Source organism: Blennius ocellaris, assembly GCF_963422515.1.
Source record: "Blennius ocellaris genome assembly, chromosome: 20".
NCBI classification, from domain to species: Eukaryota; Metazoa; Chordata; class Actinopteri; order Blenniiformes; family Blenniidae; genus Blennius; species Blennius ocellaris.
The window spans coordinates 8,397,793-8,423,347 of NC_137669.1; the positions used below are offsets into that span (position 1 = coordinate 8,397,793).

Sequence of the window (25,555 nt, forward strand, 5' to 3'; positions counted from 1 at the left end):
TGTTTTTCCTTTTTATCTAATGTCACAGTCTTATGTCATCGTTTCATAATAAACACAGAGATCCTCCTGACTAAATTTATCTCTGGATTAGTGCAGTTCATTTTCATATAGAGAGCCACTGCTAAGCCGGAGACAGTTATCCACAGAATGGGGGAGGAGGAGGGGAAGATGAGGCAGAGGGGGAAATATATGCCGGGGGGGGGGATTTACTGGGACTCAGACTCAGACAGACAGCAGACCGGCTGCTGTCCCAAGCTGCGCTGCGCTGCGCAGATCCTTCCTCCACTCTCTCAGGCACCGAGCTGGAGTTGCGCCTGCTGCCACCTGCCCTCCTCTCCGCGAGTCACCCCCAAACTCAGGAGGTCTGACAGGACTCCGACCCGCGTCTGGACCCATTATCCCACCCCCGCCTCTCGACCCGGTGTCCTCTCTCCTCCGGGACTCCCCCCCCCAGCAGTGGGAGGACCGAGCGGCGGCGGCGGCGGCGCGCAGCAGGAGCGCAACTTGGCGACCGGCGCGGTTTGTTGTCGTTACGCACAGCGCACATCAGCCGGCACAGCTCCTGTTCAGCCTCGGAGGAGCCACTTGCATGGATGCACCATGGCCACGTTCGTCTACAGAGTTCAGTTTTTAGACGACACCGATCCGTTCAACAGCACCAACTTCCCGGAGCCGACGAGACCCCCGCTGTACACGTTCAGAGAGGATATCCCGCTCATCAACCAGCTTGCAGGCATCCATCGACTCCTCAAAGCCCCACACAAGGTACGATCACCACATCACGCTGTCCGATCCACCAGGAATGTTTTGGATTGTGTTTGTTTGGATTATTGGCACTCTTTTATTTTCCCCAATTTAAACTCCTACAAATACACTTCCCATAACCACCATCCAGGGGCTATTTTGAGAACACAAGCAGGCACAACTGATTGGCTTTCCTACCCGGAGGAATGAAACAAGGTTGCAAATGTTTGCCTCAAAGCCCACAGCAACATGAAAACATGGGCTTGATTTAGATTGAATATCCCGATTTAATCCCACATGGGCAGACTTTTGCTCAGCTGTAGTGCCACCGAGCAAGAGGCTGCATCACGTAATCTCTGAGCAGACTGAACTTTTCTGCTTCATTTTCAAAATATACACATATGTATATATACATACATATATATATATTTATTGCTAAAGAAAATCGTGTATTCGTGTGTCCTGATTCGCAGTGGATAAAGCACACTGCTGTATTTGTGCACACTGCTTCGCATGTCACAGTGACAGGTGGTTGCAAAAGCATTAGTGCAACTGGATAGCTCTGTCCTGAGCTGCCTCGTAGTGACAGCCACAACGCCAAGATACACAGATGCCTGTGTCTAAAATTAGTGGAAAGTGTTGGAATGTGGCGAGAGTGATGGATGAGAGAAAATCCAATTTTCAGTGTTTAAAGCAGGGGGGGAAAAAGATAGCAACACATTCCTTCCTGACAATGTTGACTCAAACATGCAAACACACCCACAGAGGCTTGATGTGACCTTCTGTCTGGGATTGATGTGAAGGTAGATGCTTCATTGTTCACCTTGAGCATAGATTGAATACATTTGACAACAAATATCAAGCAAGTGAGAAAAAAACCCCCAAAAAACAGAATTCAACAGCTGAGTGTTTCTTTCCAAACCAGCAGATATTTTGCTGCCCCATCCTTAAAAACCACAAAACAAATGAAAAATGGCCCACAGCACAGGAAAGCTTATGATTACAACCTATACAAGGACAGATGGCACTGCCTGGCTTCGTGTTTGCAATTTTGTTCACATCAGGAGGACGACTGTGCACAGTAGCAACTGGATATTGCACTTAGATTATAGGGATGGAACCAAATGGCTGCAAATTTGTACACCAGACGGTTCAGATCTGAAAGCTGGTGCTTATGAGGCTGGGGTGTTATTCCAATATTGGAAAACTGCTTAGTTTCTCACTCTAACTTTTTTTGCTTTTTGAAACAATTTTTTCCCCCCTTCTTATTTTATTTCACTGTTGAGAAAAAACAAAACAAAAAAACCCTGCCGTGTTATTATGCTGTGATGGTGGAGCTCTGTGTCCGGCTGGCCGGGGCTGCATGTAAAGTATAGGTCACTTGTCCCAGAATTCCTGTGGCCGGGGGCCTGGATCCCTGCGACACTTTGTTCTCCTCACTTTGGGTTGCTGCGGTTTTCCTGACCTCTTCCTCCATCTCCTCGTCCACCTCTGTGACCGTGCACCAGCACGCACACACACACACACACACACACACACACACACACACACACACACACACACACACACACACACACACACACACACACACACACACACACACACACACACACACACACACACACACACACACACAACCTTAACTTAACCCCATCCAGAGTTTAATCCTAAAATTTGTTGCTTCGCCAGAAAAACGGCTGACTTCCCTCAAGGGACGCTGCAGTTTTGTCCCCACTGTGACGCCAGTTGATCATGTTCCCCATGAGTGTAGAAGAACAAAGACACACGCATATAAACAAAGGTCAAAACGGGTTTCCAAGTCTAAAATTGGTGTGCGACTGGTCTGTGTGTATGGGATGTGTCATTCCGTCCAAAGCTGCTATAAAGCAAAGATGTTTTTTGTTTTTTTTCTTTCATTTGATTCCCACAGGAGCGACAGACACTTTTCCTCTTCTTGCCGTATTCCAGTCGACTTCAAATCATAATAAAAGACTCTGCAAAGTTAATTTAGTCTACACTCTCGAGCTCGGTCGGTGAACCGAGGCAGTGGGACAACTTATCGGGCATCAGAAAAACTTCTCTCTCTCGATCGTGTGACGGAAAAAAGCCTCATTCCTCGAAGGAAAAAAACAACAAAAAATCAGCTCCAGACTTTCACAGCTTTTATTTCATTGCCGAGGGCTTTCCGTTAAAGTAACATGGGCCCACTTCTGTGATCCTCAAAGATTCCCATCTCATCGATTTTGACACAGAAAAGGTTCCCCAAAACCTCGTCTGTGTTACATAACTCGGTTGTAAACTTCAATCACCAGCAGCTTTAAAGTTACTTTAACATGAAAGTCGTTACCCAACACCCTCCCACCTCATCCCATTTACTCTTTTTATAAAGTTACTCAACAGAAGTATACCAGGCTCTCCGAAGGGTTTGTCGTTCTTTTTTGGGAACCTCCTCTCCCAGAGGTTCTTCTCGCATGAGGGGTTGTCATATGTTATTACTCCTATTACCCTAACCAAGTGTTTTAGGAAAAGTGACACCCTCTTTTGGAGGGTGAGCTGCTCACTCGTTGTCCAACAAAGTGGTCTGGGATTCACTTTCTGCCCGTCCAAGCAGTATTTGGAAGATCTTGAACCGCACATGTCGACTAAAGGTGACAGTTCTCTGTCCTAGCAAGTGTGTTGCACAGAATGAGGGATTGAAAGAGGAAATCCTACGGAAAAAGGGACGTAATTAATAGTTTTACGTTGAGGTTTTCACAGGACCCTTTGCTAGAAATGCCGAGTAATGCTTTGAGATTAAATTTCACGAACTGCTTTTGTCTCTTTATTACATACAAAAAGCTGACAAAACAAAAGAAACGGGGTCAGTAGGGCAGGGTGTGATTAACCCCTCCACCTGCCGTCTCCTCCCCCGCTGCCTCGGTCTGAGATTTAACAAATCTTTACAAGCACGAAGTGTGTGAAAAACAGCGTTGAGCTCCGGTGTAAAGCTTGTGAAACTGGGACAGTCCACAAAGTATTTGTACCATATGTACATATAGCAGCCATGATGGGTTCTAGAAAGTTCTAATGTGTTTGTTTCAAAGACAATGACTCCCTTTGACTCGGCTTACCATTCTGACATTTCTCCCATCTCAGCTGGTTCTAAGTGAAAAGTCTTGACAGCTTCTGGATGGCATGACTTCTCACTACTTTCTTTTTTTTTCTCACAGTTTTCTCTAGCCTTTGGTAGAACTTCTTTTTGTCAACTTTGTTTCCACTACAACTGTACCAGAGACAATGAAGCTACTACACTTTGTTTTGGAACGTGAGGGTGCACTCCAAAAGCTTCTTGTTTGTTTTGAGGATTTCGCTTTTTGTCGTCGTCAGTCGACTGATGTTGCCGAGTACTTTAAAAAAACAACTTTGAGCCAGACCCAAATGTCAGTTTTGTTTGTTAATGGTTCACTGCTACTTCTAGAACTACTTCAGGAGCGAATGACAGACGAGAGCAACTCTGCAAAGTTCATTGACGCTGAACTCTCAGATTCACCTTTGCAATATTTTGAGCCCCGGTGGACACGCCCACCCGTTTGAGCTCCTCTGTGCACGCTGCCTCACAGCAGAGTAAATATAGGGAGGTTATATTTATGCCGTGAGTCCATCCGACAGTCCGTCTCTGTGTTTCCAACTGAAAGGGAGGGACAGACGGAGAGCAGCAGCGGGTCTTGTGATCTGTCGGCCTGTGCTGGTTTGAAATTGTCACCAGACGGCTTGAATGGACAGACAAAGAGGGGCAGGGGTGGGCACTTGATTGGCAGCGCTCCAAAGATTAAAACCAGAGAAAGACCACTCTGCTGCTGCTACAGAATGCCAATTCTGATGATGGCCTTCACGCCTTCACACAGCAGTGGCTTTGACCAGAAGTTGCAGAACCGTCGCAGCGAAGTGATGTCAGTTGCTTTTAATAAGTTGTCTCCGGGATGCCTGTTTGCCTGCACCTGCCGTCAGCTTGTGACTGTACTCATAAACATCAATGCCAGTGGTGTGCAGATATATTACTGAGCACCTGGTCTCAAACGCAGCAGGGTCTCCCGTTACACGTTGCTCAGTGGGTCATTTCTGACGTGGGCCGCTCTTCAGTTACCTCTGATCATGCAGCTGCGCAAGGTGTGTGTGCAAGATTGCTCAGCTTTTAAGATGTAAATAACAGAAACGGCACAGTTCGCCACCCGCTTTATTTTTACACGTGTCCATTTCACACGTGAGAATGATCCCACCATCAACATGCAGAGGCTCAAAAGTGCTGAAGTTTCACCATCGTACACAATTCGGCCAATATTTAAGAGTCCGATTTCTCACGGCTGGTAGTTAAATGTGCTAAAATCTTTCTTTCGCCACCCTTTTCTTCCACTCTGGTGTTTGGTTTCATGTTCTGCAGCCTTTATTAGCAGTTAATTCTCTTAGCAGCTTCGTAACGTCAAAAGCAAAACGACACTGCATATGTTTCTTTCCGCAGACCGCTGTGCGCTCGCATGTGCTCCCATAAAGTGGCTTTATTTTGCAGGCTCATATTGTTTGAAAATGGGCTGTGAAACATGGACAGTAAAAAGGGCATTAGAGGAAATTGGTCCGGAGACATGCTGTATCATTCAATTGGGCGTTTTGTGCAAGGAAATTTCACATGCTGCTTTATTGTGCTCAGCTTCTCTTCCTGTTGCTCACAGTCCATTATAAGTTGGTGCGACTCTCAGAGCATATCACTAAATAAGCAATAAAGCACTTGTTGTAGGAATTTGTTAAATTATGACCAGATATGACACTTCTCCATCATACCAGGTGTGACATTATTGCTCAACAACAACAACAAAAACAAATACCATCCAAAGTATGTTTAAGAAGCGTTTTTAGGTCTTAAGATCGCCTCCAAAAATACTTCAGTTTCAATTTCCAAGTGTTAAAGATAAGATTTTAGTTAACGTCGGCTTGCTGTGGTTATTTCTCTTGCTTGGTTTTGACACAATTCAAGAATCCGTTTCATATTTGTAACTTTTGTCCTCAAACGGGTCCCTTCTCTCTTTCTTTCCATAGCTTGATGACTGCACTCTTCAGCTCTCCCACAATGGAACCTATCTGGATCTGGAGTCCTCGCTGGCGGAGCAGAGGGACGAGCTGGAGGGCTTTCAGCAGGACGACACAGGGTGAGAGTGACTCACATTCATATCAGTCATGATAAACACATTCTAAATATTGACCAATCGGAATATACTCACTAAGACGAGGTGACGCCCCTCTTTCCTCCCTCTTTCTCTCTCTTGTACATATTTTCGGACTGTCTTCATTTATATAAAATGGGGAGAATCACAAGCTTCTGGACACAAATTTCTTGGAAGTACAAGTTCGTGGAAAGTATGAAGCACTCTGGAAAGCGGGACAGATTTGCCCTCGCTTCCACATCAACATCCTCTCTCTTGCTGTATTATTATAATTAAAAGAATTATTATTATTATTATTGATGTTCTTTGTGACCAATTCATCAACAGGTTGTTTTCGATCTAAGGAAAACACTTTTGTGAAACTGATTTGTTCTGTCAAGTCCTCCAGCAGCATTGGTGTCGTACTCATGAGCAGCAGGTGAAGGGTTTATGATGTCGGTAAGAAATAAAATCTCTGCGCCACAGAAGGTCAGAAACCCTGAGTGTAAAACAATACAAAGAAAAACGTTTTTTTAAGATCAGATTTTACATCTTCTGGGGAAACTCGAGGGACTTTTAGATGTTTATCCTCAGTATCATACCCTATGTTATGTCATGGGGGGGGGTTAGCCAATCACAATCAAGGCAGACCCTCCCTTTGACCCTCCCACTATTAGGCAGCTCTGCTCTGGCACATGGCACCACGAGAAGAAGTACTTCCCAAGATGGGCATGTGTGGGCGGAGCCAGTCCAGCTCACACAGACACAGCAGATTCTAATGGAGGAGAATCAAGGGAAGGCTGGATTTGGGGCAATAAATACATTTTTCGACAAACAAGCCCCATGTGAAAAGCTGTAAAAAACTAACCCCTTTGATAATTTGACCATGAAGTTTACTAATAATCTTAATCAGATTTCGAAAGTTGCAAATGGAAAATTTAACTTCTTGGCAAAAAACGTTTTCATGAATGAACTGTCACAATTTTGGAGGAACATAAACTATACAATCTGCAGTGTTTCCACACTGTTGATAACATGTCGTTGCACTACTCACCATGCTCGGTCGCTAACTGATGTTCAGCTGATTCTCTAAGAGGTAAACATCTTAACTTCAGAGATGCTCTTTGATGTCAGCTGAGAGCTTTTAGGCATATATACACAAAGCATAATCACATGGAGCTCAGAGACAGGAGAGGCAGCTGCTAACCGGCTGCACATGTGTAACACTGAGTATTTCTGGAGGGCTGTGTTGATCCGTCTGGGACGGGAGGGCGGCAGCATGATAAGTGACGGCCGGCCCGCCGAGTTCAAATGTTCCCCTCCGTCTGTTTGCGTTTGGATGCCGGTTTCCATGTGAACGTTTATTTGTTTGCTCGTGTGTGTGTGTGTGTGTGTGTGTGTGTGTGTGTGTGTGTGTGTGTGTGTGTGTGTGTGTGTGTGTGTGTGTGTGTGTGTGTGTGTGTGTGTGTGTGTATATGTGTGTGTGTGTGTGTGTGCGTGTGCGAGTGTGTGTGTGTGTGTGTATGTGTGCATCTCTGCCTGGTGACAGATGATGGACAGGTGAATGAAGTAACTGAGATCCTGAGGAACTGGTTGGGTTAGAGGGGCCTTTACTTCATCTTCCACTGAGGTCAGAGTGACCTTTCAGGATGAAATGAGTGACAACTTTAGTTTCAGTTGGGCCACTTCTCAGCAGTAATGTTAAAAAAAAACGCTTCGGGTGGATGAACACTATTTGTTTTGTGTCCGAAATTGAGAAGATACCATCCTCATCATGTAGTTTTCATCCGACTCTACGGTCTTACTTTCACATCTGTGGCTTTTCTTTTATTGCGTCCAGGTTTTTTTTTTGGTTTTTTTCAGCGCTTACACAAAACCTCAAAAGTGAAACTTTTCTTTACCCGAGGTTTAAATTGGGCACATTGGTATAAAGTGATCTGCAGCCAGAAGAACACATACTTCCCCGTTGGAAGAATGTGTTGCGATCCCAGCTGTGGCAGGACACTGCTCGCCACAGCTGACAGTAAACAAAGCTCTCTGGCGATAAGGAAAGCTCAGCTTACTCTGAGAGAAAGTGAAGAGGAAACGGGAACAGCTGTAGATTGTGATGCAGATTAATGTCAGCTCCCAATCACTTCTATTTGCCCCCGAGAGAAACACTTTGAGAGAATCGTCTGAAATACACTGAGCAGGATTTCTAAAGCGTTCACACTCGAGGGAAAAAAAGATTGGGGATATTATTTATATCAGAAATAGTTCGCTTTAAAGAAAAATAACCAATAAATAGTGGGACGTGACCATATATGGTTACTTGCCTTATAAACGGTTAATTATTTATTATTATTTCAATGCATGACGTGTTGTTATTCTAATTATAAAAGCTACATTACTATAAAAAAACAACAACAACATGGAATTATTTTATCTTTACAGACTTAACTTGTCTGATCCTTACTTAGCCAGTATAAAATGTTATCCCAAATAAAAAGTGTTGTTAAAGTGTCAATGCAGTCTTTTTCCTAAAGCAGCACCGTGGTTTGATAGTTTGCACTCTGACCCTTTATTTCTGGTTGTTGTGGCAGTGGTGCAGGTAGGGTAGATGGTGTATATACACGTTTATCACATAGGCTACATCCAGTTATAGTGGTGCATTTTTAACTGTTTCTCTGGCAGATTCCTTAAGTGACTCAATGCACTACCCTGTAGTTCACACTTGTATTGCAAGGCTTATCATTTTACGATATAATATATCAATTTAAGTGGAATCTGTACCTTTAATTGGTGATTTATATTTCTCAATGAAACGTGGATCAACTGAGTAGAGAAACTTGTTGGATTTTGTCCCTATCGCCTTGACTTATGTAATCCTAATCAAGGTTTTTGCCCACATCACGCTCTGTATATGTTTGCTATTTCAGCCTCATTTTCTTCTTTTGGTACCCTGACAAAACAAGACTCACTGCTTTGACTGGCATTCTCACACAGTATATTATCAGAAAGGCAAGAAAAAAGGAGAATTTGTTCTGTCAGCAACTCGGCAGATTGTGTTACCATTTTGCTCTATTTCCCAGCAAAGCTGATAACGCAGCGTAATAGAATGATAAGCCACCATTTGGCTCTCTTGTTTGCTTACCTTAATGCAGGTTATGCACAACAGGTTACCAGGGTCCTGTTTTCCTTTCTCTGCCTGGATGTTTACAGATTAAAGTTGGTGATTAGTCCACACAGACAGGACGATAAAAACTCAGGGGAGAGAGTTTGAGATGAGTCAGGATGCCATCAGTTTTCCCCCCTGATGTTTACGAGTTCGGTGTTTTCCCATTGCAGTTGCAGCACGCATGTACAATATGTGTCCTCGCTGGGACAATGGTATGCAGAGGTGTGTATGTGTGAGTATGTGTGTATGTGTGTTGTGTCTGTTGCAGGCTCAGATGTGTATCAGCATAGGGGTACACATTTCATGCAGGCCACTGTTTTTCAGCATCATTCCCATCATGCCTGCTGTTTTTACTTCATGTTTTGTCTCCTGGCTCTAAAAAAAAGGACAAATAATATCAAGAAAATCACACTGGACTCCAATCAGCTTCAGCTAATCAGTGTGAAAGTGTTTTCAGATCAACAATAATCAGGTTTCCTTGTGCTGTTTGTTTGTTTGTTTCAGGTCCAGAGGGAAGAAGCACAGTGTTGTTTTGCGCACCCAGCTGACTGTCCGTGTACACGCCTGCATCGGTGAGTGTTGTGTGACATGTTTACTTATGTGCTTAGCACGCACACAAACACACACACACGCGCACACACACACACACACCCACACACACACACATACACACACACACATGCGCTCGCCTCTCCACGGAGATGCCTCCACCGTCAAACACATCAGCAGCGCCGAGAACACACCGTACCGCACGTGCAGACGGGCGTCTCTCTCGGTGGCACGTTCTGATTGGTGTGTGTGAAATTCTTCTAAATTTAACGGCGTGATTTCACCGTGTCAATAGGCGAGTTTAGTGCACGGTGGAAACTTGTGCTTGTTGGGAGGAAAGTGGCTGCGAAGTGATTTAGGTGTTGTTATCACAGTACAGCTTTACCTTCTGGTGGAGTCTTTAACGTGTGATGCCCTGGACTGGGGGGGGAGGAGAAGGAGGAGAAGGAGGAGGAAGAGGAGGAGTGAGGTGAGAGGTGTGAAAGTGACTGGATGTTAGAGGGTAAGGTGAAAAGATGTTAACGGCATGAACAAAAGGCCACGATACAAACAAGGAAGAACAGTTGAATATAACAATTAAGGGAGACAAGGATAGGAGCAAGAAGTAGAAGACTCCACTGAATAAAAATGTAACTGATACAGATTCTCGAACAGGGGTGTCAAATATAAGGCCTGCAGGTCAAACCCAGAGGGAAGAGGCGGCAATCCAGCAACACCAAGTATATGGTGGAAGGTTTTTTTTTAGACATTTCACTGAGAACGAGAACATTTAATTAAAACTGCCATTATGTTGAGATTGTTGTCATTTTCCATAGTAATTGTTTGGTTTTGTGAAAATATTTCAAATTTTCATCGCGTATACTCCGCACCACAACCAAGAAGTTTAAATTCAAAAGTTATTTTGGTCATTTTCCAAACTTCTATCTTCTCTGACTTCCATTTGAACTCAGGCCCTTATCCTCCGATCTGACAGTGCAACACCTTTCAAGTTAAATGCATGTCGGCAGGTCACTTTCTGACGACGTTCTCACAGGGAGTCCCAATTTTCCAGACTGTCTTTTTCGAGCTTTTTCATCTGTGACCGCTGTAATTCTTGGCTGCTTTGTTTCATTCTCTCTCTCTCGCTCTCTCTCTCTCTCTCTCTCTCTCTCTCTCTCTCTCTCTCTCTCTCTCTCTCTCTCTCTCTCTCTGTTCCTAATCCTCGCTGTAAAGAAACTTTCCTATGTGGCAGCACAACATGGTACAGGAGCCTTCATAAGCTCCTGCAAATTAAAGTGGGCTAACCACGCTCTTTTAGGAGGGGTTGAAAACAGTCACTAGCAACTTTAAAGCTACAAACAACCCGCAAGGCCACGTTTCGCTGCAGAAGTTTGGTTCAATAAAAAAATAAATAAAAATGAACATGCAGTTGTCTAGTCACTGACTTCTTTCCTCTGAGTAAAGGTTTCATTTAGACACTTTAATGGTGCATCCAGGCCTGATAATCAGAGAAATATATATCTACTGAAATCACGCCACTCTTTCTCACTTTCTTTCTTCGGGGTGTTTCGTTTCTCGTTCCATCGTGGCTCGTCTCCATGGTCAGCGTTCTCGGTGCCAGTGATAGCGGCGCTAATTCTGGATCGTCGAATTGGAGCCTGTGATTGGCTGAGAAGGTGCCGAGGTGAAAGGTCAGTCTGAGCGGGGGCTCAGGGTGTTTAAGAGAGAAGACGTGCACATGAGGTGAAGTTAATGACAATTGTAGACTTTGCTACGGCTGATAATTTGAAGAAATAATAAAATGATTTCCGCATCAGACCTCAGAGACACAGGGACCTGTGGACTTGCTTCATATTTACCAATCCCTGTAGGAACATATGGCTCACACTGTGTTAAGAATGAGGACTCTCTTTAAGTCGGGGCATGTTTGACCGACATGCGCAGCTCTGAGAGAGACGAGGAGTGACCCTGGTCTGCAGCCACCTGCTACAGACATACTATGTGCACGTGAGCGAGCTTTGTTTTCCTGTCATCCTTTATTGGGACTGAGGGAATGGAGCATGGAGCAAGCAAACATTCATGCACATCCACTCTCAAGCGCTCACCAGGAAGTAGCTTGAAGGAACCCTCTGGTGAAAATGTGAATCATTTTGGACCAGTTTGCTCTCTACAATAAACGCAGCCTTGGTTTTCAGTGGAAATGAGTAATTCTGCTGCATTAAACAAACATTCGTACACTCAGATAGCTTTTAAGCGAGTCAGAGTGTACATTCACTTTGGAGGGCCGCCCCCCCTCGGCGCGGCTTCAGCTGTCCACTCATCTGCTCGTTTAGCGTTCTCTAATCCTCCTGGGCCTTGACCTTCAAATCGCCTGAGTCGTGGTCAGCAGCCCGGCTCCTAAATGCAAAGTCGGCCGCACACAAGTATGCAGATTGCTTGCAGAATTAAAAGTCTGGAAGTTCACACATGGCGGCATCTGTGTGTATGCTGACTGCGTGTGAGTGTGTGTGATGAGGCTGAATTAAGTGTATGGATCCGTGACTGTGCTTGTTTTTTGTGTGCTGAGACACAGGAAATAATCAATTCCTCAGAGATCTAATCTTACTGGTTTCATCAGCTTTCATGTTTGATGGACAAAGATCGGGATCTCGTTGTATTAAGGTCAAAAGTCAGGGAGATCTCAGGGGTTTGCAACCCTCTTCTGTTCATTGGTCTTTCAAGGGATGTAAGGGCGACAAACCGGAGCACCAGCATGAGAAATGTAGCTCCTCTTGGCATTTCTTGGCACTGCCACCCGCAATGATCAAATTACACACGGGCTTGCCCAGTTTGGGATTAAGGAAGCCGTGCAATGTGTGAGTGAGAGTGTGACAATATTTGTGAGTTAATGAGTTTTTCTGTTGTACATGAAAGTAGGACACATTGGCAGCGTGCCAGCCATGCAGTGACTTTGACTGCTGAAGCAAGAAAAGGAGATTAGATTGTTTTCTCTTTATTAATGCAACATAGATGTCTTGATTGTTAAGATAATGCCCCATTTAAACCACAACATTTTCCTTATCTCCTTCGACATATCACTTTTATTTGTACTTTTGTCCTTCGGTACTTGCACGTGTGCCCTTCCCGCCTTCCTCCCTTATACTTTCTCCCCGTTTCTCCCAGCTGATCCCAACGACTGCCGTCCCCTCGGAGAGCCAACCAGAACCTCTTGTTTAAGGGTTAATTTTAGCTTCAGTGGCAGCGGCGGGGTTGTTGTGGATCGTGGCCGACGAGTGCAGAGAGGTGGTCCAGGGGTGGGGGTGAGGTTAAGGCGTTATATTTAGAGAGTGTTGACAGCGCAGAAACATGCGCGGAGGGCAGGATGGTGCTGAACCTCCGCTCATTAAGCGTGTTGCTTCACGGAAGCGAGGAAAGGGGTTGAGGAAAAGTTTGAAAAAGTTGCATTTTCCTTGGCTCCAAGCCTCGTTGGCGTGTTAACGGACCCGCAAAACACAACACAATCTTTCCGTTTTCATATGAAAACGTTACATGCAACAGCAGTATTGTCATTGTGTTATGTGGCACAATCGACTTTTGGAATTTCACCACGAAGCGTGTGTGCAATCCTTTTCCAGAATAAGGTTCTACGATGTATTTGTTTATCTTTTTGTGTTTATTATCCTGCTTCAGTTAGTCAGGACAGAATAATTGGATTGCAGACGAGACATTATATTGGTCCTGAGACACTCCGACTCAAATTGTTATGTCAAACTGTTATTGACTAGCAGAACACTAATTACACTTTGAATAGAAATGTACAAACACATACGGGTGATTCAAAGGAGCAGCATGCAAAAAAAAAACATTATGAAGAAAATTGTAGTTGTTTAGAATTCGTGACTTTGTGGTTTAATGGTGGTGACAGAGATGAAAACAAATGATCGATGAGTGGCGCATCAGCACAGATGTAACTGATTGAGTAAACACTGAAATGCAAGACAACAAAACAACAGTCGTTTTGTGTGACTGCTTTATTATTGTGGTCCCTAAATGGTGATAGTACTCTCTCTTCTGTGTGTGCAAAGTAGGTATCTGTATCCAGAGAGTTCAAAACGGAAATTCTTTATCCTGTCGGGAGGATGAATGCGCTCAGTAAAGCTGCACCGGCTGAGTCTAAACAGTAATTTTGTCATTTGTACAGTGATTAAACTGCGCTTTACTTAACAGGATGTTTTTCAAATCCCAGAGCTTTCGTTTCCCATGCAGCCTCATTTCCCAGCCGCTCCTGAAGTGAAGAGAACAGGCGGTAATTCAAGTGATCAACTAATAGGGGGGGTGATGCCATCTGACAGGTAAAGCTCCCTGTAATGAGCGGTACAGCAGGTGAAACAAAAGAGAACAAAAGACCTTGCATGTGTTTTTGGAACTCATTCAATCCCCCCCGACCCTGAGCTCAGGAATTTACCCCTCTTTACAAAAAAAAAAAAAAAAAAGACTTCTATAATGTTGGGTTTCTGCGCCCCAATTATCCATCTCTAATCACCCCCTGCAAGTATCGTGAAGACGAGGTGGAGAAGAAGTGAAGTCTGACTGGCTTTGATTTCCCCGGTTGTGCTGTTACATAACAAATTAGCAGCCCCTCCAACGCCTGGAGTCAAACGTCGTGTTGCGTCAGCATGTGCGCCTCTGCTCCTCTCTGTCATCGCACCACTACCGTTCCTCCTCGCTCCGGCTAGAATTGCATGTTTTCATCCGGCGATAATAGGCCCCCGTCCAAGGCTTTATAGTGACTGTATTTAAACACGGTAAAGAGATATTTTGAGGATTTGATGGCATCGGAGAGCGAGTCAAACAAATCAAAATCGTTCTAAATATGAGCTTACTGACAGGGTGGTCTGAGGGAGTGCTCGGCTCCACTCAGTGTGGGGTTACTCATGGGGCCCGCGTTGGCAGCAGTCTGGCCTTTAAGATGCTGCAGAAAGAGTCGACCGCAGCTGGTTCGAGCAGCGATTTACTGTGTCGCCGTCCCCCCCCTGCTGTGGGAGATAAGGCCTGGTAATGGCATGGTATGACAAGGAGATAATGCATGGTAATGGGTCAGCTTGCGAGGGGGCACGTACACCGAGACATCTGCAGCCATGATGCTCGTCAGTGTCAGGAAATGCTTTCTGGTTTGGCTGGCAGTGCTTATATCTGATCTTAGCAAACATGCTCTTAACTACTTTTTAATCTGACATCTTTTTTTTTTTTTTTTCATGCTTTACTCTACATTTGTCCCGATTAATGTTTTCAAATATGAAACTGGTTTAAAGAACAGCTTTCAGTCTGGGTGCTCTTCTCTGGGCATCTATATTTACTCAGCTCGGCTTCACATACTCCCAATGACTCTTTGTTCTGATCGACACCTGTGGCTTTGGCTCAAGGATCCGGTACCTCATGATCCGGTGAGTCAGCAGGGGTATTTTGCCATGCTTATGAATTGTTTGCATGGCGTTTGGCGAGTTTAGACCTGCCACTCAGCTAAGTTCTATCTGTGTGCAGCCGCAGTTCAATTTTGCATTCGCCATCTCGCCGTCGCACCGATGTCACCGATCACGAAAAAACACTCTTCTCTATCTTGGTTTTCATAGGGGGAAGAAAAAATAGCACCCAAATAGTTTCCCTTCAGCCCTCACCAGCGGCTAAGTCCCAGTGGAGTGCCCGCATGAGTCATGCTTCAGTGACGGCTGTGAGAGATACTGAGGCGGGGCCGGCGAAGCCTTAAAGATGGAGGTGCGGAAAGAGCCACCAACTTGCGTCTGTACGAATAACAAGCCAGTCGTCGATCTTTTTTTTTTTTTTTTTTTTTAGCAATGCTACCGCTTTAACTGAAAGGCAACTGTAATACAAACATCATCCTTCTTTTTCAGTGCCATCAAAGCCCCACACACTGCGCATTCCCCAACATACGAGAAACCTCTCAATCTCTTGACTGTTCCCGTGTTGGTTTTCACCCCCTCTATTGATCTGTGTGTGGTGGGTCCGGCTCCGTGTGTCACAGTGCTGAGCTTTCTGTGGATGTGGCAGGGTTTTCCCTGAGCTCTGCTGCTTCGTGCGGACAAACAAGAGAAGCCCTGCTGTTGCACTGTGGCTCTCTGCACGCTGCTGTTTGGGGTTTTTTTTGCTCTCCCAGGCTGCAGCGGGGCTTACTGGAAGAAAGCAAGAAATATACCATGACGTGTGTGTGTGTGTGTGTGTGTGTGTGTGTGTGTGTGTGTGTGTGTGTGTGTGTGTGTGTGTGTGTGTGTGTGCGTCTGAGTGTTATGTCTGGGCTTGTTTACATATGCACCCGTGTGTGCCTGTGCAAAAAAAAAGAAAAAAAAAAGTCTGGCTGGTCTGTTTTAATCATTTTGAAATGGTTACATAATGCAATAAAACATTACAATTACCACAGGCTAAACATCCCGTACACACACTGGAGAATCTACGGGTTTGGCGTCCCGTCCGGCCGTGGAGTTTTCGGTGGATGATGGGTTTAGGGGATGTGTGGAAAGAGAGGGGGAGAGGGACGGTTTCCAGGGGAATGGTAGATCACTTAAAGGAGGAAACACGGGGGAAAAACAAAGCGGGGAGGAAATGCACCTGCCAGACAGAGCTGACGCGGCGAGCCAGCCGGCCTGAGCGTTTACCTCACAGCTCAGGAGGCGGCGGGCTGACAGGTGAGGCGACAGGAGGAGGAGGAGGAATCTGACTTTTTACGGCTGTTCTTAACTCTTTTAATGGATGGCATTGTGAATGTGTGGGCTTAGCTCATGTTTCAGTGTTTGCACTGTTTCACACTTTGATCCATCCTCCCTTTACCATCCATCCATCCATCTATCCATCTATCCATCCATCCAGCCATCCAGCCATCCGTCCATTAATGGAATCCAATGGTATCATTTGATGCATATTTTTCTATGCAATTTGAACAGGAGGAAAATGTCACTAAACCAAATAGAAATAAGTTGACTGTCGGATTTCATGCTCTTAAATTGTCCAGTTTTGCCTTCTCGTGCCGTGCAGCATTCTCACACATCCGCGCCTGGCCGGCGGTTTCTCAAACAAAACCTTTTGGCCAAGTCAAACACCGAGAAAGTGGTTTCAACAAGTACGATCGTTTTCTCTGTCTGAGAATATACCTAAATACGCCGTGGCTCATGTCATATATCACTGTGTCGGCTGCATCGGGAACAAACAACATACGCACACATGCACAAGGGGGGAGGATAATAACAGACAAGTGCGGTATGAGTCAGAGTAAAATTTCACTTGGTTAATCCACTCTGCAAGCTGCACATATCCTCCACTGTCCTCTCTGTTTACTCACTCTCACTGCTCCGGTTTCACCATCCCTTCACTCTGTGTTTGCATTTCTCACTCTCTCAATGTCTCTGTTTCTTTTTTCTCTCTCATATGTCATCCCCGCTCCTATTGGCCAGGCCAGTTTAATCAAAAATAAACATTTTAGTGCCACATTTAAACACAAAATGTGGCACTTTTCTGTCCATTGTGAGCAACAAACATCTCCAAAAAAAAAAATAATAATAAAAATAACAACATACAGCCATACAAAGCCCTCATTTTATTTTACCACTTTGCTTTTCTGCCAGTTTATTCAGTCGTATTTTTGACCATAGGCGCGCATGCTCGGTGCGTTCAGTCAATTAACAATGACACCAGCGTGAGAAGAGAGAGAGAGAGAGACAGAGAATGAGACTGAATAAGAAAGGGATGGGGGGAGAGTGAGGGAAAACACTGGCCACTTGTTTCACACGTGCACATTTATATGTGGGATTGAACACCGCAATATTTCCCACCGTCAGCTTTTTGTGTGTGTGTGTGTGTGTGTGTGTGTGTGTGTGTGTGTGTGTGTGTGTGTGTGTGTGTGTGTGTGTGTGTGTGTGTGTGTGTGTGTGTGTGTGTGTCTGGAGAGAAAACATTGTCACTTTATAAGAGTGAATACAGATAAAGTGAATCATGGCAGTTGCGTGCAACTGTCTGGCAGGAGTTGAAAAGACCAGAGTTCAGATGCTTTCTGCGACTCAGTTTATTGGAAAATATGTGGTTAATTAGGAGAAACACTTGCAGTTACAATCACATTGTGACAAGTATTATCCACGAAGCCTATTTACTTCAAATTATAGGGTATATATTATGATATCTACAAGGGGTTTGCAATATTTATATCCCTCATAGCAGTTTTTCCACAGCTTTTTTATTGCCTTTCTTGGTTTATTTGTAAAACGAGGAGAATACAGCTTATTAATTTGCAAACATAGTAATTTTTTTATAATATGCACAAAAATAATATGCTCAAACATTGCATCTTGGTTTGCATTGAAAACATTTACTTCAAGCCATTTTCTTTAGCAGTTTTTGGTGGTTTTAGCAGTTTTATCTTATTTTTAGTGGAACCTGCTGTTTTGGACATTTTGGTTGTTTAAGCTGTTTTTAAACTTTGAGCAGTTTTTCTTTCTGTCTTTTGCTATTTTGGTTCCTTTAAGTATTTTCTTTTTTCTTATTCTTTTTTTTGTAATTTTAACTGTTATTGAAGTTATTTGAGCTGTTTCAATCATTTACAGAGGCTGTAACATGTGTGGCTCCAGCATCACGGGTTAGAATCAACATTTATAGTTTAAAATGTGTCAAAATGATTTAGTTTTCTTTGGATTTTTCTAAAATGTTGTTGACACATCAAGGGTTGTGCTCCTGTCCTACAATTTGATGTGTTACTGGCTACAAAGGTTCCAACTAAACATTCCCTAACATATTGCCTCTCACATGTTTCATGGTGATTACATTTGGTGTCATTATCTTTCACATTTTATTAGATCTTTGAAATAATAGCATCAGTCAGGTGACTCTGTGCACCAACTGAGATTAAAAGTTTCTTATTTGAGGCAGAAGGGCGAAACACATCAATGTCTACATCAAGTTTACCAGACATTTAAAGGAGAAGTGACCATTTTTGCCTTTATGTACGCAAATATTCCTTCAAAAAGAGCACCTATTTCTCATTTTCTCATGCCAGTTTTGCATTAAGTGAGGATGCGATGTATTAGTGTGCGTGTGTGTGTGTTCATGTGGTAGTGAGTTTACGTCCTGAAGACATCTGCTTTTAAGATTCTTTCACAGCTCCTGTCCTTCATGTCGGTTCAAGGTCGAGGTCTGAGATCTTTTATAGTGTGTGTTTACAGCATATTTCAGTGTGCTAGCTCTAAAATGCAGCAGCAGTTTGTTTTCTCTTGGGACACGATTTATGGGGATCATATATAACCTTTTTTTTTTTTAATATGCACAAAAATGTGAATTTGCAATTAGGCCTTTTCTGAAGCTAAACCGTAACACAGCGCCTTCTCAAATTTTCATTCTCACAGTTTTTCTTTTCTTCCCTTCGCAGCCACACATAACGCGGTGCTCACAAGGCCTCGGCCGTCATCTGTACCGTCCACGGCCTCCAGCGCTCGCACTGGAAAGCCAAAACCAACAGACAGAAAATAGACAGTCACAAAATAACCGAGTTGTCCTCAGCAAGTCTGACCTTTGCTGCCTGCCAACTTTTCCCGCTCACTCCACTCGACAGGAGACTGAAATCATGCATTATTACCCAAATATCAGCTCATAGCAGATTGATGGGTTGTTTATTCCTTCATGCTACAGCACAGATGTGTGCGTACACCGGGACATACCACCCACTTTATGCTTTAGCACATGTGTGCTCACTCAAAATGCTTGCGAGAACTGAAAAGCTGTGCACAAAAGTCCTCTTTTCCTTTAAATTTAAAATTTTTTTTTCTGTTAAGTCACATTAGTTTGTTTTTTTTACAATCAGTCATCGAACTTTCTCAATTAAGCAAAATGTAGCTTTTTTTTATACTGGATTTCACACTTCTAGAGAAATTAATCATACCATTGAACCCTGGAATTGAAGATGTGTGATTTATTTGAGTTAGACTGAATGAAGCGCTGCACGGTGCCCTTCATGACCCGGGCAAAGATTGAACCCACAGTACGCTTGATACCCAGCGCGCCTATATTTAGCGTGACACCAGCAGAGAAGGAAAGACTTCCCTGGGATTAAAACCAAGCCATCCAGAGTACCATTATTCCTCACCCTTGTGTCACTTCTTTATTTTAGATCGAACAGACTGACTGATCGGTCCAGACAGCCGCATGGGGGGACTTTTCTTTTCTTTTTTTTTTTTGCTTTCTTTTTCTGGCGCATTGAAATCCTCCAGTTATAACGGGACTTAAACGTGTTACTAACAGCTGTGATAAGCCCCTCTCTTGCTTGACCCAGAGACCGCTGCACCATCCTTAAAAACATTGACCTTGGTTGACCTCGGTGTATATGCGGCCTAGAAATGTTAAAATAATCCCGCCGCCCCCTTTGCACAAAGTGCACGGATATGTTTACGTCTCATCGGTGCTCTCGATGAGGAAGCTTCCATGTTCTTATCTTTGGATTCTGTGTTTGTTTGTGGTCGCGGGTTGCAGGAGGTGAAGTGTGGGCGAAGGCCATCCTGTACATACTGTCCAGCCTCAGAGCCATCCAGACGTTCACACACCTACGGTTTTACATCTTTGGGCAATTTAGACTCAATAGTTTATCTCAAATGCATGTTTTTGGACTGTGGGAGGTGACCACAGAACCCAAGCATGCAGACGAGAGAGGCCGCTGTGAGGCGGGAAGACAATAAGGTGCATGGATTGATTACGAGTCAGTGAATCAGTCAACTCGATGTAAGTAATTCACTTTATTATCAGTTTGTTTGTGGTGCATGGTGAAATAGTGGTTTAAATTCCCAGCATATTGTTAGTGTCAATTTTGTTTTCCCTTGTCCAAAAGAAAAACATGTTACTCTGATTAAAAAAACAAAAAACATTCTACAAAATCAGCTTGAAAAAAATAAGGCAACTTTTTGCACAATTTAATTATGTTGCTGAAGCAAGATTATTTTTATGTTCAAACTACTACAACTACTCTTTCTGTCTGTGGCGCTCAGGAACACCGATGGCTTATGGATATTGTGGTATTTGGTGATTTGAAATACTGAATAAAACACAGCAAAGATACAAGTTTGTTTGTTGTGTGGACGATTTTGACTCACGTCACTCACATTATTCATGATCTGAAAGAAAATGAGGGGGTTTTGTATGTTGAACAAATATTTTGGATTTGAATACAAGACATAATTGCATTAAGATACCAACTTGGATTTTTATTGTGGATTTCACGGATTCAACTAAGTTAAATTCACTAATAATTGTATTTATTTATTTACTGCTTTAGTCAAATGCTTTTTATATGGTGTGGAAAATGTTGATTTGACACCATCACGCCTATAATACATCCAGGTCTTTTGCGGGAGCAGTCTCATTATTGGGGGGGGGGGGGGGGGGGGTTACTGTGTTTATATCTAGCTCATGTAATTTATTGTATTTCTTGCAACTTACTTGTTGCAGAGAGACGGCGGCTCTGCTGCGTTGTGGCTGCAGGTGGATTAGGCCTGCTGTAGCCTGAGCTGGCCTGTGTGTGTTTTTTCTCTTTGGAGATGTGTAGATGGTGCGGTAAATGTTGAAGGATTAGTCAAAGCTGAAGGGTCACAGCATTAATCTCATTATGGCAGGAAGGGAGGGAGGGATCTGACTACTCGTGAAGGACTTAGCAGACAGCCTTGGCACTGGGGGGGAATCCCTCTTTCACTATAGACGACGTTCCCACACACACGCACACACACACACCACTAATAAAACAAACACAAATGTTTTAGTTTTTTTTTAATGTCACAAAGTCACTTGAGCAGAAGGTTTAGAGTCACATTTGTTGTACATTTACAAGATGTAGTTCTGCAGCCTTTATGACCAAAAGAAGTGTTTATTTTACTTTTCTCTAAATATAATTTCTGTAGCACTTCAATAAATATTCAACCTTTAAAACAAAGATAAGACAGCTCTTCGAATTGTGGGTGGTTTTGCCTGTTAATAGAAAAAGGAATGCAGTCTGATTGTCATGACAGCAATTTAAAAAGGCAGCCATTTTATTCAATTTTAAGCTGTTCTTTTTATCCTTTATTTGCTTCATCTTTTCTCTTCCTAAATGTATTTTTAGCAGATTGGGAAGTTTGTCAGTTTTTTTAATTGTGAGTTGTTAGTTATTTTACCTTTTGGAGAAATTGTATCTGTTCTTGTTATTCTTAGCCTTTTTTTTAAACAGTTTTCCCCTCTAACTATTTAACTATCTTTAGCGGTATTTGGCAATCTTAACCATTGTAGTTAATTGTATTAGTTGTTGTATTTACAATGCTTCTATTGAAAACATTTTGATTTTAAATTTTTTTCTATTCTTTTCTATTTTTTCCAATTTTATTTTGGTTATTTTAGTCAATTTTAGCCATTAATGTTAGTTTTTTTTGTGCCTTTCAGGTACTTTTCCTTTTGAGTATGTCTTGGACAATGACTCAGGTTTGCAACTGAAACAAAAAGTACATTTATTCACACATCATACCATATTGCTGTAATCCGGTTCGCCATGACACACCTCTATTTTTAGGATGTCATGAGTGTCACTTCCAAGCTCCATTTCTAATTTGATTCTAACAAATACTATATTTAATTGATTTTCACAACACTGAATACAGTGATTGAGCAAATTTGTGTTATGTGTTTCTTTTTCTGTGTCGCTCAGCATCAATATTGGCATCATTACTGCGTCATATTCCAAAAATGAATAACAGTCATCTACATCAGACACAAATGGAAATAACTCCCTGTACTGGCAGATTTTCCCTGCTAATACCAGGCTAAATGACTCATCAAGGCTGATACGTTGCAGCGCGTGTGTGAGGTCATGGTGGAATGGGACGGACTTCAACTGCAAACTGTCCTCCAAAACAAAACAGTAAAACTGAAAGAGAACCATTAAATGAAACTCTTTCCTTCGCCTGTCTGTCCCGCACACTGCAGACACTGAGCACTGACTTTCTCATGAGCCCAGGCCACAATGACACATCCCAATGAGCATTTTAACTTTGAGTGGCCAATAAAGGATGTGCAGAAGGACAAACCGTCCTTTCAAGAAGCGATCGTTTTGCTTATTTTGACTATTTTTACAACCTCCCGGTCGTCTTCTTTAGGATGTGTCCGTACTTGTGTTTTGATGTTATTTCAAACTCGATGTGAAACTGTGCAGGTGCTGGAGGAGTGTTGTTTGGCCAAGCAGCTTGAAAGTGAGTGATTAATGTCTCGGCTCCTTGTTAGGACAGCTGGAGCAATTTGTGGCTTTTGGGGGGTGAAAAAAAACGATCCCGCGTTTTCAGCACGTCGAACTGTATTTACTCTCAATTATTCTGACAGGACGTCTCTTGGTTGTGGCGATTGCGGGCGATTGCCATGACAACCGTCGCAGTCGGGAGGCTGTTGTTTCACCTGTGCGCACGGCGAGACTCGGCGTCGAATCGCCTCACAGGCGCCCGTGCGTTTCGCCCGCGCCGCTCACGAATGAGGCCGAGCCGAGGCCTTATCCGTGGCGCTGACGTGCCCCTGATGCACAGCAGACGTTTGGTTGAAAGGTCGCCCTGACAGGCTCGCTCGTGGCCCTGACGAAGCACACAAACATCGCGCGCGAATGAACGTCTGACCCAACTGCGAATCTATTATTGTGCCGTGCGTCGTGAAGGGGACACTTGATTTCCAGGGAAAGTTAGATCGACATGAATCCGACAACGGAATAAGCAAAAATATTCGTTGTGTGAGTTGGCGCTCTCCACACATGCCACCCGCCTCTCATCACCGTCATCTTGATGTGGGGGGGGGGGGGGGGGGTTGATTATCTGTAGAAATGCTCCTGCAGATGGAGACGGCAATGCAATCCTTCATCTGTTTGCGGAATGATAATGATTTTGACCCTGGCCTTGGGTTAGCCTCGCTTAGCCTAGCGACGATTACAGTGCCAGACAGACCGGATGGCTCCGTGGTCTGTAGACCTGGTCTGTGCCCACTCTGTCCTTCCCTGCCCTTTTAAACCGACCCCTCCCCCATTCCTCCTCGGGCACGAAAGGATATGCCACCAACACGCAAACTCTGTATTTACAGTTTAGAGACCCCCCCCCGGTGACACTCAAATGGACACAAACAGACTTTAAGCTTAATGGAAAGCACTCAGAGAAATGATTTCTTCTGTCTCACCATGATAAAGACGACTTTATAATTCACAAGTACTTTACATCGAGCAGTATAATGGCACTGTCGTCCATCGAGCAAATGAATTACAGCTTTGGAAATGTTGTAAAGTAGGATCAGCGTCTGTTTTATGTCATTATTATACAAACTGCACATTGTATCAAGGTATTTACATGAATAAAGTTTTTAAAGTCGTAAAATTCTCTCGATTTTGTCGTTTGGTGTTGAAAAGCCTCATTTAAGCGGGTAGCCTGAAAAGCCATCAAGAACTCTGACAGCTATAATAAGACATCCTGAACTAGAGCTATTATGGAAGTATATCAACACTGTCCTTGTGTTGGATAGAAATAATAAGATAAATATCAGTGACATGGTATATGAGCTGTCATCGTTAGTTCTGAGTGGTTTCCGTGTCGTGACCTGAATACCTCAACGTTGAATCCCGGCCAGCGGCTCATTAACATTCCAATACAGCTCTAATCAGCACTGCAACGTGTGTGTGTGTGTGTGTGTGTGTGTGTGTGTGTGTGTGTGTGTGTGTGTGTGTGTGTGTGTGTGTGTGTGTGTGTGTGTGTGCGTGTGAGGATGCCGAGAAAGCGTGCGGCGGGGTGCTTTCCTCAGGTGATTGGTTTCATCATCCCTCTCACTTCTCAGGCTGTTGTGTAACTTTTCTTTTGTCTTTGCACAGCTGAGACTCATTTTGCTTTCAAGTTTTTTTTATTGATCCGCTCATCAGAGTGAAAAACATGATGAAGCCTGGTGAGAGATGAAAGGTGTCCAGGGGAGTATACGAGACATCAAGAATGCGTCCAGAGAGTTTTCCTCATGTTTTCTCATGTGTTTCCTCTCCTTGTTGGGAGTCTCCGACCAAATAACCATTTGTATGTTGATTTTGTTTTTTGTTCCTTGTTCCACAGAGAGGCTGTACAACTCCAATGGACGTGACTTGAGGAGGGCATTGTTCTCTCTGAAGCAGATCTTTCAGGTGAAACACACACTCGTGCACGCACACACGTGCGTTTGCGCAAGGATTACTGTCAGTTTGTTGCCGCAGAGTTTGTGGCCACTGTGATGACAGGGATCTCCATCAACGTGGCATTTCTCTCTCCCTCTCTCTCTCTCTCTCTCTCTCTCTCTCTCTCTCTCTCTGTGGGTCTGTGAGTCTGCCTGTTTGTGTGTGTGAATATTATATTTCAAGAAGAGTGGAGTCAGCGACTTTCACACACATACACACGCAGAGTTTTCTCTGTATTAGTTAAACTAGATGATCTGAGTTTTACCGGGCTATAGTTCCATTAATTTTCCAAAAATAGATGCGTGAACTTGAGGCTTTGAATGTGCTCGTCATTATTTTTAAGGTTTTGTTGACACGTCTAGAGCAACACGTTGTGAAACACCTCACTATTACCTCCCCTCAGCTGTTGCTGTTCAAAACTTGTGGCCTTCCCAAGTTTAATCCGATTCTCACTCATCACTGACATCTTGTGGCAACCTATGACCACGCAGCTTTATTATCTATGTATGATTATCTTTCAGAGGGATTTGGGTGTCATGGGCAGGAAGTTATTGACCACTGGGTTCATCCTGTTCATTTTCCTCTCAGGATGACAAAGACCTGGTCCACGAGTTCGTGATGGCCGAAGGTCTGACATGTCTCATCAAGGTGGGAGCAGAAGCTGACCAGAACTACCAGAATTACATTTTAAGAGGTACGATATCTCACAATCTCCTGTTAAATGTGATCTTTTAACATCACCATGGTTTTTTTTATGAT

The 25,555-nt window shown here is 43.7% G+C and overlaps 1 protein-coding gene across 5 annotated transcripts in view; it reads left to right on the forward strand.

Moving 5' to 3' along the window:
• The first annotated feature begins 240 nt into the window (after positions 1–240).
• Positions 241–25,555, forward strand: part of fhod3a (formin homology 2 domain containing 3a) — a 48,965-nt gene continuing 23,650 nt past the window's right edge. For 4 of the 5 annotated variants that reach the window (XM_080516061.1, XM_080516062.1, XM_080516063.1 and 1 more), the window contains exons 1-5: positions 241–765; positions 5,812–5,921; positions 9,577–9,644; positions 24,699–24,766; positions 25,385–25,490. In XM_080516061.1, the coding sequence (XP_080372187.1) occupies positions 601–765; positions 5,812–5,921; positions 9,577–9,644; positions 24,699–24,766; positions 25,385–25,490 (517 nt within the window). In that variant the 5' untranslated portion in view covers positions 241–600. Of the gene's footprint in view, positions 766–5,811; positions 5,922–9,576; positions 9,645–16,229; positions 16,278–24,698; positions 24,767–25,384; positions 25,491–25,555 lie in introns of those variants that run through there. The other variant, XM_080516065.1, reaches the window with a different exon arrangement.